The sequence below is a fragment of the Gossypium hirsutum genome, chromosome A01 (genome assembly GCF_007990345.1).
Source record: "Gossypium hirsutum isolate 1008001.06 chromosome A01, Gossypium_hirsutum_v2.1, whole genome shotgun sequence".
Lineage (NCBI taxonomy): Eukaryota > Viridiplantae > Streptophyta > Magnoliopsida > Malvales > Malvaceae > Gossypium > Gossypium hirsutum.
The window spans coordinates 7,446,819-7,459,449 of record NC_053424.1 but is presented as its reverse complement, the minus strand read 5'-3'; the positions used below and the strand labels follow the sequence as shown (position 1 = coordinate 7,459,449).

The 12,631-nt window shown below is 34.5% G+C and overlaps 1 protein-coding gene across 1 annotated transcript in view; it reads right to left on the bottom strand.

The window, feature by feature from the left end:
• Positions 1–6,737, bottom strand: part of LOC107917630 (uncharacterized) — a 7,688-nt gene extending 951 nt beyond the window's left edge. Inside the window, exon 1 of the mRNA XM_041075245.1 lies at positions 6,647–6,737. Coding sequence (XP_040931179.1) covers positions 6,647–6,699 — 53 coding nt within the window. The 5' untranslated portion in view covers positions 6,700–6,737. The remainder of the gene's footprint in view (positions 1–6,646) is intronic.
• Positions 6,738–12,631: the final 5,894 nt, after the last annotated feature.

The following is a 12,631-nucleotide window of genomic DNA, read 5'->3' as shown; positions in this document are numbered from 1 at the left end:
TGATACTATTACACTTACCTTGCATGATATATCACGTTTCATCCGTCAATTCATCACTATTCACTAACAATATCAATCTGTGTTCTGCTAAATTTGAACTTTTACTTCGATTTTCATATTATTACAATATTCATGATTCAATAACAAATATATATATAATACATTTAACCATTCTTAGTTTAGCAAATAATTATGAAAGTTCAACCATATGAACTGTAACACCCCTTACTCGTATTCCGGCTCGGAACAGAGTATGAGGTATTACTAAGTTTTTTTAAAAAAATTTCGACAGCATTTCTGCTTAATTTTGCTTAAACCTCCTGCAAATTTAAATCACAATCCAATATATATATATATATCAACCAAACTCATTTATAATAATACTCACAATTTAACTATTAATGAACACCACATTTTAAATCAAACCATAACATATATTTACATGATGATTCCATATTTCATAGGTCGTCTATACATGCCATAATTTCCGGAACGATAGTAGCAAAATACCCCAAGTGTGAAGGATAGTGTGGATGATTGTCTGACTTCGTTCCAAATTTCCGAGTTGTCGGAAGTCACTATAATCAAGGGAAAAAATAAAATCGAGTAAGCATATAGCTTAGTAAGTAAACACATGATAAATAAGTAATTACTCACATAACTACACCAAAATATAAACTTATTCATGAATAACTTCATTGTTTAGGCAATTTCCAGCAAACTGTTTTTCTGCGTCATAGTCGCTAATTTATTTTTATCTGGAGCTACAGGGCTCCAAATTGAGTTTCGTAAATTTCCCTGAAACTAGACTCATATACCATTTCACCATAAAAATTTCAGAATTTTTTACCCAGCCAATTAGTACAGTTTATTCATTAAAACTTCCCCTGTTTCACTGCCCAACGGTTCTGACCCTTCCTCAAAAAATTCACTTAACTCTCTGTACAAAATTTTAAAAATGGTTTCGCTTGTTTCTATTAAAAATAGAGTCAATAAGGAATCCAGGAATATAAATTTCACACCATAATTATTTTTGTACAATTTTTGGTGATTTTCCAAAGTTAGAACAGGGGATCCCGAAATCAATCCAGCCCTGTTTCAGTAAAATTCAGATATCTCCAAAAATACAACTCTTTTGCTTATTCTATTTATTTCATATGAAAATAGACACATTCAGCTTCAATTTCATATATTATTCAGCTTCCCATTCATTTTCCACCATTTATGGTGATTTTTCAAAGTTACCCATCTGCTGTTGTTCAACACAGTTTATAACTAAATCGTTCTTTTTTTCGTTTTTGATATTTTCTCCCATCTCATACATGGATCGATTTAGTATCCAACTCAATATTTGCCCCATAAAAATTTCCACCATATGGCAATATTCACCTTCCACACTTTTTCGTTGAGCACTCGGAATGTTAACCGTTATTAGTGGATCTCGCACTTAGCACCACCACTTAATCGGGGAATCAGCACTTAGCAACCCCTTGGGGGAATCAGCACATAGCAACCCCCTTTTTATTTCAGAGATACGGTGGATATCGCACTTAGCACCACCAATGAACTGGGGAATCAGCACTTAGCAACCCCTCGGGGGAATCAGCACATAGCAACCCCCTTTCACATTTCAAAGATACGGTGGATATCGCACATAGCACCACCAATGAATCGGGGAATCAGCACACAGCAACCCCTTTATGTACAACATACTTCGCCTTATTCCGAGTGTTCAACCCATAAATCATATATTGCAACCCTTTACCACCTTTCCCGATTTAACAACATTTTTAGGATATGGCCAAACATTTATTTTAATTCCAAATAAATCTCAACATATATCAATTAATGTCAAAATAATACATCAAGTCACGTGTTTACTTACCTCGGTGCAAATATCGTAATTTTGCACTTCACTCCACTATCTTTTCTTTTACTCGTTTGAGATAATCTTCACGTCTTTCTTGATCTATAATAGCAAATTTAACTCATTTAATGTTCACATTCATTAAAATAATCCACCACCCAACTTTTTAAAAAATTACAATTTTGCCCCCAAACTTTTGCATAATTACACTTTTGTCCCCAAGCTCGGAAATTAAACTTCATCACTTATTCTTAGGTTTTATGACATGCTGAACATTTTCCCTTCTATGGCAACATCAAATTCTCACTCTAACATACACTTATGAACAATAATTATTTTTACCGATTATGCCTATTTACCCGTTTTCGCTTAAAATCGCTTAGCAAAAGTTGTTTAACATAATTTATAGCTTCATATTCCACCATAAAACAGCAAAATAAACACATTTCACCTATGGGTATTTTTCCAAATATGAGCCCTAACACGAATTATTGCTAGAATAAGCTAAACCGAGTTACGAGGATTCCAAAAATGCGAAGAACATTAAAAACGGGGCTAGGATGCACTTACTATGAGCTTGAGAAAGCAAAGAAACCTTAGCTATGGCTTCCTTCAAATTTCGGCAGCAACTAATGAGGAAGATGATGATTTTTGTCATCTTTTTCCCATTTTATTTTTTTATTACCAAATGACTAATATGCCCCACTTAAAAAAAATCTATTTCTCTCATTTCTTATGTCTATCTTTGTCCATCAACTAACTAATGGTCTAATTACCACATAAAGACCTCCAATTTAAAATTTCATATCAATTAGATACTTCTACATATAGAACTCAACTTTTGCACTATTTACAATTTAGTCCTTTTGACTAAATTGAGTGCCCAAACGTCGAAATTTTCGAACGAAATTTTTACGAAAATTTTCCGTGAAATTGTAGACCATAAAAAATAATAATAACCATATTTTCCCTCGTCGGATTTGTGGTCCCGAAACCACTATTCCGACTAGGCCCAAAATCGGGCTGTTACAACTCTCCCCCTTAAGGATTTTCGTCCCGAAAATCTTACCGGAAAAGAGATTTGGGTACTGTTTCCTCATAATTTCCTCCGGTTCCCACGTAGCTTCCTCCATCCCATGTTTTTGCCACAGTACTTTTACTAAGGATACACTTTTATTCCTTAACTGCTTGACTTTCCGAGCCAAAATCTTTATTGGTTCTTCCTCATAAGTCATATCTGGTCTGACCTCAATCTCTGTAGGGGAAACTATATGTGAAGGATCCGAACGGTAACGTCGCAACATCGACACATGAAACACATTATGTATCTTTTCCAACTCCGGTGGTAAAGCTAACCGATATGCTACAGGGCCAACTCTCTCGGTAACTTCATATGGTCCAATAAATCGTGGACTTAGTTTGCCTTTACGACCAAATCTCAGAATCTTCTTCCATGGAGACACCTTCAAGAACACCTTATCACCTACTTGAAACTCAATTTCTTTTCTCTTTAAATCCACATACGACTTTTGCCGATCTGAGGCAGCCTTTAAACAGTCACGAATTATTTTCACCTTTTCTTCAGTTTCTTTCACCAAGTCGACTCCATGAATCCGGTTCTCACCGAGCTCAGTCCAATATAAAGGAGTTCTACACTTACGCCCATATAATGCTTCATACGGTGCCATTCGTATACTTGACTGATAGCTATTGTTATAAGCAAATTCAACCAATGGTAGATATTTCTCCCAACTGCCTTTCAATTCTAAAATACAACACCGGAGCATATCTTCAAGAATTTGAATCACTCTTTCCGATTGCCCGTCAGTTTGCGGATGAAACGCAATACTGAAATTCAATTTTGTACCCAAGGCTTCCTGCAACTTTATCCAAAACCTCGAAGTAAATCTCGGATCTCTATCCGATATAATAGATTTAGGCACCCCATGTAATCTCACTATTTCAGCAACATATAATTCTGCCAACCTGTCAAGTGAGTAATCAATGCGTATCGGAATAAAATGAGCCGACTTTGTCAATCTATCAACAATTACCCAAATAGCATCTTTCTTCTTTGGAGTTAAAGGCAATCCTGTCACAAAATCCATCGTAATACTATCCCACTTCCACTCTGGAATCGTTATCGGTTGAAGTAAACCCGATGGTACTTGATGCTCAGCCTTCACTTGTTGACAGATTAAACACTTTGATACAAATTCCGAGATATCCTTTTTCATGCCTGGCCACCAATACAACTTCTTCAAATCATTATACATTTTCACACTACCCGGATGAACTGACAAGTCACCACTATGTGCCTCACATAAAATGGTCTGAATTAACTCATCATTTCTTGGTACACATACTCTATCCCGGAACATCAAGCAATCATCTGAACCAATTTGAAAATCTGAGTCAACACCTGCTTCACACTGAGCTCTCTTGGCTTGCAATTTACTGTCATTCTTTTGAGATTCCCGAATTTGCTGAAGAAATAATGGTCTAGCTCTCAATTCAACCAACATTGAGCCATCATCAGATAAAGTTAACATCGTACCCATAGCTCTCAAAGCAAATAAAGATTTTCTACTCAAGGCATCAGCAACCACATTAGCTTTCCCGGGGTGATAATCAATCACTAGCTCATAGTCTTTGATTAGCTCGAGCCATCTTCGTTGCCGCAAATTCAAATCTTTTTGGCTCATCAAATACTTCAAACTCTTATGATCAGTGAAGATTCGGCACTTTTCACCATACAAATAATGACGCCAAAATTTTAAAGCAAAAACAATGGCAGCCAATTCTAAATCATGCGTCGGATAATTCTTCTCATGCGGTTTCAATTGTCTCGAAGCATAAGCTATTACTTTGCCCTCTTGCATTAACACACACCCAAGACCATTCAACGATGCATCACTGTAAATTACAAACTCCTTCCCGGACTCAGGTTGCACCAACACTGGCGCCTCAGTCAATAATGCCTTCAACTTTTCAAAACTCTGTTGACATTTATTGGTCCATTCAAACTTGACATTCTTCTGCAGTAACTTAGTCATAGGAGAAGCAATCATCGAAAATCCCTTGACAAAGCGTCTGTAATACCCAGCTAAGCCCAGAAAGCTTCTAACTTCTGTCACATTCTTTGGTGGCTCCCAATCAACAATTGCTGAAATTTTGCTTGGATCAACCCGAATACCTTCACTTGAAACTATATGTCCCAAGAATCCAACCTCACGAAGCCAAAACTCACTTTTGCTGAATTTAGCATACAATTTCTTTTCTCTCAGAATCTGCAACACAGTTCTTAAATGTTCTGCATGCTCAGATTCATCTCGAGAATAGATTAAAATATCATCTATGAACACCACCACGAACTTATCCAAGTACGGCCGAAAAATTCGGTTCATCAAGTCCATAAAAATAGCTGGAGCATTTGTTAACCCAAAAGGCATTACCAGAAATTCATAGTGTCCATACCTTGTTCTAAAGGCGGTTTTCGGCACATCAGACTCTTTAACTCTTAACTGATAGTAACCAGACCTCAAATCAATCTTAGAAAACACTGTTGCCCCTTTTAATTGATCAAATAAATCATCAATTCTCGGCAAAGGATACTTGTTCTTTATAGTCACCTTGTTGAGCTGACGATAGTCAATACAAAGTCTCATAGAGCCGTCCTTTTTTTTCACAAATAACACAGGAGCACCCCAAGGAGAAAAACTCGGTCTCACAAATCCTTTATCTGTCAACTCTTGTAACTGAGCTTTTAATTCCTTCAACTCAGTCGGAGCCATTCGATACGGTGCAATAGAAATCGGTGCAGTACCAGGTAACAGATCAATAGAAAACTCAACTTCTCTAATCGGAGGTAACCCAGGCAATTCCTCTGGAAATACATCTGGAAATTCACAAACTACCAGCACTGATTCAAGCTTCGACCCAGTAATATCCGTGTTCAGCACATAAGCAAGATAAACTTCACATCCCTTTCTCAAGTATTTCTGAGCAGACATGTGCGAAATCACCATAGGCAACTTATTCGGCTCCTTTGTTTCAACCCGGAGAATTTCACCGTTTTCACAATTTAATTCAAGAATTTTCTGTCTACAATTTACCTTGGCATCATGCAATATCAACCAATCCATCCCCAAAATAACATCAAACTCATCAAATGGTAACAACATCAAATTAGCCGGGAAACAGTGACCTTGAATCATCAGGGGACAATTCTTGCAAACCTTATCGACTAAGACATATTTGCCTAAAGGATTTGATACTTTAATTACAAATTCAGTGTTTTCAACAGGCAATTTCTTACTAGACACCAAATTCATGCATATATATGAATGAGTAGAGCCGGGATCAATCAAAGCAATAACATCAATATCATGAAGAGAAAATGTACCAGTAATCACATCGGGAGATGAGGCATCCTCTCGAGCGCGTATAGCATAAGTCCTGGCAGGCGCTCTAGTTTCTGATCCTCAAGCTGCATCTTTTATCACACTCTTACCACTGGCTTTGCTTCCCACATTTCTCGGTGGTCTGCCTCTACTGACAACATCACCCGATCCAGCTCTTTGTAATCTTTCTTCTTCTATTCTCTCAGGGCAGTCTTTTACATAATGCTCTTGGGAACCACATCTGAAACAAGCTCGTTTAAATCCCCAACACTCACCAGTATGTCGCCTGCCACACTGTTGACATTCAGGTCTGGTGTTTCCTACATTACCCACACTTGCCACTGAGGTAGCTCGAGTTGTAGTTCCGGAATATGACCTCCCTCGGTCTCTGCGTGAATACCCAACTGAACCGGTTGGTCGTGGATCCATCCCTTTAAACTTCTTCGGGTGAGATTGAACATGGGATTTGAGTACATTCGTAATTTGGTGTGTCATGGTATTGGAAGGAGACAATGTCATTCACCCAAGTAAACCGGGGTTCAGCATTTGTTGTGAACTATCATGTTTTACTTTCTGTTTAGCTCTTACGAGCTTCTATTCAGCTTTCGAGCTTTTGTTGGTGTATTCGGGAGGACCAGCTCTTATGAGCTTCTGTTAACGATGTACTCTTATCTGTAAGTCATTCTTTGATTTGGAAAAGTCTTGGTAAAGTGATTTATTTAATGGTTATCCAACGATATTCTAAATGGTTCAACGAGTAATGTTTTGTTACGAGACGATATGAGAATGATATATTGATGGTACATACATGAAATACATGGAAATGATGGTACATGATATATTGATATACAACGATATATTGAAATAGATGATATGTGTATATGAAGAAATGGTAAGAGAATGATATGTATCATGACATGAACATATACGAATATCTTTGATATGTTGATACATGGAAATATGTAAGTTGAGACGAGTAATAAACTTAAGTGTAACGTGTTGAGTTAATAAGTTTATTGATGTTGAGTTTATATGAAATATGTTCAAGTATGCTAAGAAGTGTTGTTTTTTGATGCTTAGGAAAATGTCAAGCTGTTGGCTGAATGGTAATATGTTTAATTATAAGTTGTATTGAAATGGTAAGTGTTCAAATGAAAATATGCTTGGGCTCATGAAAGAGTGGTGAGGTTTAAAGTTATTTAAAATCCTACTATGCTAGGGATGATATGTATAAGTGATGTTGTGGATTTATTCACATTGTGAGTTGTTGAATATAGCTTCATGAATCTTGTGGTATCGATATTGGATTGTTCTTGATATGTATAAATTTCATATTTGAAAAGAATTGATATGATTAAAGTTTATACGAGTTTACTAAGCATTCATTGCTTACGTAGTTGTTTTCCTTTACTTTCAGATTATCGGAAGCTCGATTGGGTTGGAAGCTTGTCAGAGTTATATCGCACTATCTATCAGTTCTATTCATACTTCCGAATGTCTTAATTTTGGTTATAATGGCATGTATAAGTATTTTGTTTAATGTTGGCCTATATGTAATTTTTTGAGATTAGCCACTTATTTTGGCTAGTTTTGGTTGCCTAATTATGGCTTGTTGATATGCATAATGTTGATTGTAGGTTGAAAAAAAATTGGTGAGAAATATGGCTTGTAAAATGGCCTAGTTTCGTTCACACGGGCGTGTGTCTTAATCGTGTGTGACACACGGCCACATGACACTGTCGTGTGTCCCCTGTATTTTTTAAAGAGTGCAAGTCAGTATATTCACACGGCGTGTGACCCCTGCAATGTTGAAAATTTTAAATGATTCCAAAAAATTTTCTGAGTTTTCGACTTAGTCTCGATTTGTTTTTAATGCGTAATTTGGGCCTCGAGGGCTCGTGTAAAGGACAATATGTATGATTTTGAGTGTTTTTTGACATGAATGCTATGTGATATGAAATGTTTGCATTTTCTATCTGTTTGATTTGTAAACTTCGGCAATACTCTCTAACCCTATTTCGGTGATGGATTCAAGTTAGGGGTGTTACATTTCTATTATAAGTTTATTCATGTACCTCAAATGCATGCTATTTTATTGAAATTTTGTTCCTAAATGTACCATAGAGTAAGGTTTAATCACCTCGATAAACAATTTTAAATCGGATACAAATTCTATAAAGTTGGTCATGGCTTTATGGACTTATTTTTTTTATAGAAGGGGTAACAATACATTGACCTTGAAATCAATGGGTGTTTAGGTTATTATACTTTCCAATGCAACTTCAACTCTTTCTAAATAAGAAATAATCTTAAACTAAACTCTTACAAACCCTAACCAATTTTCCTTAACATTTAACTGTAAATTTTCCAATACACTGACCTTGAAATTAATGGGTGTTTAGGTCAAAATTGAATTCGAATAACAGGTCTTATGATTGAGGGATAGTGGGTGTTCGATACCAAGACTATCCATAAGCACATTGTAGATTTCTTTAAACACCTCTTTAGATACGTGAGCGTGAGTTTTCTGTCTGATAAATATTCTTTTTAGTGTTTTAATTTATTGCCGAAAAGTTTTAGAATTTGACCAAGGAAGTTAGTATGGAGAAAGTTAAATCAGCGTTGTTTTCTATGAAAGCCCTTAAAGCCTAGGGAACAGATGGCATAGAACCAATTTTTTTGCAGCAACAATAGGATACTGTTAAAGATACTCTCTTTCAATTTGTGCGAGAGGCCTTTTCTACAGGTAATTTCTATAAGAATATTTTGAATGTATTTATTGTCCTTATCCCTTAGGTTATTAATGTTGATAACATGCCTATGTTCAGTCCTATTAGTCTATTTAATAGTTCTTATAAGGTGTTTTCTAAGGTGTTGGTTCATAGGCTACATCCTATTTTGGAACATGTTATTGAACCCTTTCAGAATAGTTTCTTGGCAGGAAGAAGTAATCTGAATATATTCATTACTTAAGAAGCGATTCATTTGATAATGTGTTTGCAAGGCCAATAGAAGGTTATGATTTTCAAAATTGATATAGTCAAAGCATATGATAATGTGAGTTGGGAATTTTTACAAAAGTCTTTGGTGGATTTCGAAGTGCTCAAAGGTATCATATAACTCATAATGTTTTGTGTATGCATGAGTAAAATAACACCCATTTGGAACGGTCAATGATTGGATGAATTTCAACCTGTGAGGGGTTTGTGTCAAGGAGACATATTTATTTATCCTTGCAATGAAAAAGTTTTCTCATATGATATTGAAACGAGAAGTCAATTTTTCTTGGCAACCTTCCAAAATTTCTAGGCAATGACCAACTTTGTCCCATCGTTTCTTTGCTGATGACTTGCTATTTTTTACAAAGGAGATAGAGACATAAGTGCGAGTGGTAAAAGATTATCTTAAAGAGTTCAGCTTAGCGTCGGGTCTGACTGTTAATTTGGAAAATTCTAAGCTCTTTATCTCGCCTAATATTCGTGTAATAATCGCTTCTCCTTTAAGTCAAGTATGTGGCATTCTTTTAATTGATGACTTGGGAAAATATCTAGGGGTGCCCTTCATTCATAAAAGAGCATCCAATGAGATGTATTCTTACATTATTGATCGAGTAATGAGAAAGCTCAATGATTGGAAAGGCAAAATTCTTTCACCTGCTGGAAGGAGAATACTTATACAATCTACAATAAGTGTTATTTTATTATATACAATGCAATCGACTATCTTCCCTATCTTAGTGTGTAATCCATTAGATCATATTAACAATAATTTTCTTTGGGGAGGGTCTATCGAAATTTCAAAGAATCACTTAGTGAGCTGGTCACAAGTTTGTTGCTTAAAGGAGAAAGGTGGTTTAGGGCTGCGAGAAGCATGAAAGGTTGGTTGGTGTCTCTTTAACAAGCTGAATTCCTTGTGGTGTGATGTTTTCAAGAAGAAATATTTGCATGGTGCATCCTTTGTGGAGGTGGAACAAAAGTCGAATGCTTCTTTTACTTGGCGTAAGATTTTGAAGACACAACACGTTATCAAATTTGGTTGCAAATGGAAAATAGAAGATGGTCAAGAGGTTCATTTTTGGAGCGATTGGTAGGTGGGTGATGCTCTTTTGTCACGACGATATCACAATAATGAGTGGGATAATCGAATGAATAAGATCTCGGAGGATATTGATAGTTATACACAATGTGATTTGTTTGTGGTTGAAAGTGACATTGATTTGACATCGTTATTATAGATTATTGTTGTCCCTTCACTAATTTCTACTTCAGAAATTCAACCTGATGTTTGTTGTTGGGGTCTTGAAAGTGATGGTCAATTCTCAGTAGGTTTTGTCTATAACATGCTAATCTCGACGTCTTCTGCTCTTGTTGATTATGGTAATTTTGCATGGATTTGAAGGTTACAATGTCCAGAATGACTTCATTTGTTTATTTAGTTGGCTTATTTGAATCGTCTTAATACTAGTCAAATTCATGTGTTTAAAAATATGGTCGTTACAGCAACGTGTTCACTTTGTGGGCATGATACTGAATCTTTTGACCACATTGTTCGTGAATGTTTACCGGCTTTGAACCTTAACTCTATAAGAAAACTTGTTGAGAGAGGATAATTAAAATTTAGTTTCTTTGTTTCCTTCTTTTGTACAAAAAGAAACACTAATATGACACACATCTAAATTTTTATTTAAATATGATTAGAGTATAGATTTAATGCCATTTTTATTAGAATATATATATATATATATATATTTAAAAGCGTATACGGAAGAATGGGTTATTTATAACATGGACTATGCGGATTATGTCCTTTCCTGGGAAATCATTGTTAAGAAAGAATAATGAAAATCTTAATGTTTCCAACTACTGTACCAATGAAGAGATTGCAAAGCAGCAGTAGGATTCTACAGCTTATGAATTTTCTTGATTGATTTATTTAACTGTTCTCATGAATTCTCAAATTTTACAAAAAAGAAATAATATCCGTTGCCCATCATTTTCACCTATCAATCAAAAATAGCAAAAATATCTCATTTCGACAGTGTGATTTATTTCTTTAAAAATTCAGAAAGAAAAATGTGCCAAGGACATCCCAATCCTCACCTTTATATATCTTCACTGAAAACCCTATCATGATAAACAATTACTGAAAGTAGGCACTTCTGTAATAAAATTAAAATAGGAACTAAAGGGAAATTAGAAAAAAGCTGAGTGTAGTTGGTGAAGTAGACTAGTTGAAATTACAGCAAGAAGACACTTCATATATGGACAGCCTCCTTGCTTCTGTCCCTTTCTTATTTTCCTTTCTGATTTTGATTTTCATGTTTTTATTTCAAAAATAGGGTTTTTTTCCTTAATAATATCAAAAAATGTTATAAAAATAAGGTGAAAAACATATTTTTTACGAGAATAATTGTTTTAAATAAAAAAATGGTGTCTTCAATGTGTTTGGTAACATCCCTATAAAAACAAATAAAAAAATAATATTTTAATTATAAAAGAGGTGTCGATTTTTCACCTTTTTTTAAAATTTTATTTTATATTTTTTAATGTATATATTATATTTTATTAGTTCTATATTTATATTTTATAATTATCAATTTTTGAAATTAATTTTTTAGTAAAATCGATAAAATAAGTTATTATTATTTATCTTGACAAAAATCATCTCATGCTATTATGCTACACTGAATCTACGGATTTAATAAGTTATTATTATTATTATTTATCAAATAGCATATTAATTGATGTGAAGAAAGTAGTACACAAATTTCTACTCGAAATAAGATTTAAATATTTGAAACAAATCAAATAAGTTTTATTTATTAAATTATGAGTTATAATTTCTAGATAAATTGTTTGATTTTTCTCTTCAATGAAGAAGTTTTTACATAAAAGATTGTTTAACCTTAATATTGGATCTGTGCCGCTTCAAGTGTCGTTAAGAATTGATCTTTAGCACGAATTTGAAGAGATACTTGCTTGAGAATTTGATTTAGTTTGAATTTAAAAGTCTTGTAGACATGATTTTGTATCACTGAAATCTATTTCAGAGATAAGATTTTTTGAAAATAAAATAAAATAAAATAAAAAATATACAGATTTTACGTGGAAACCCTTTCGGGAAAAAAACCACGGGTAAAGGAGAAGAAAATTCACCATGTCAAATTCGAATGAATACAAAAGGAGTTTCGACTACATCTATTTATAGGTTGAAAAAACCTAATTCTAATGAAAGTCAAATATATTATGCTAATAAATGCTAAATATATTATACTCATAAACACTAATCTTCTAGAAAGTAGATATATTTTGTTTAACTTGACTTGTAAGCAATCTCTTAGAATTTGGGTCACACAATTCTA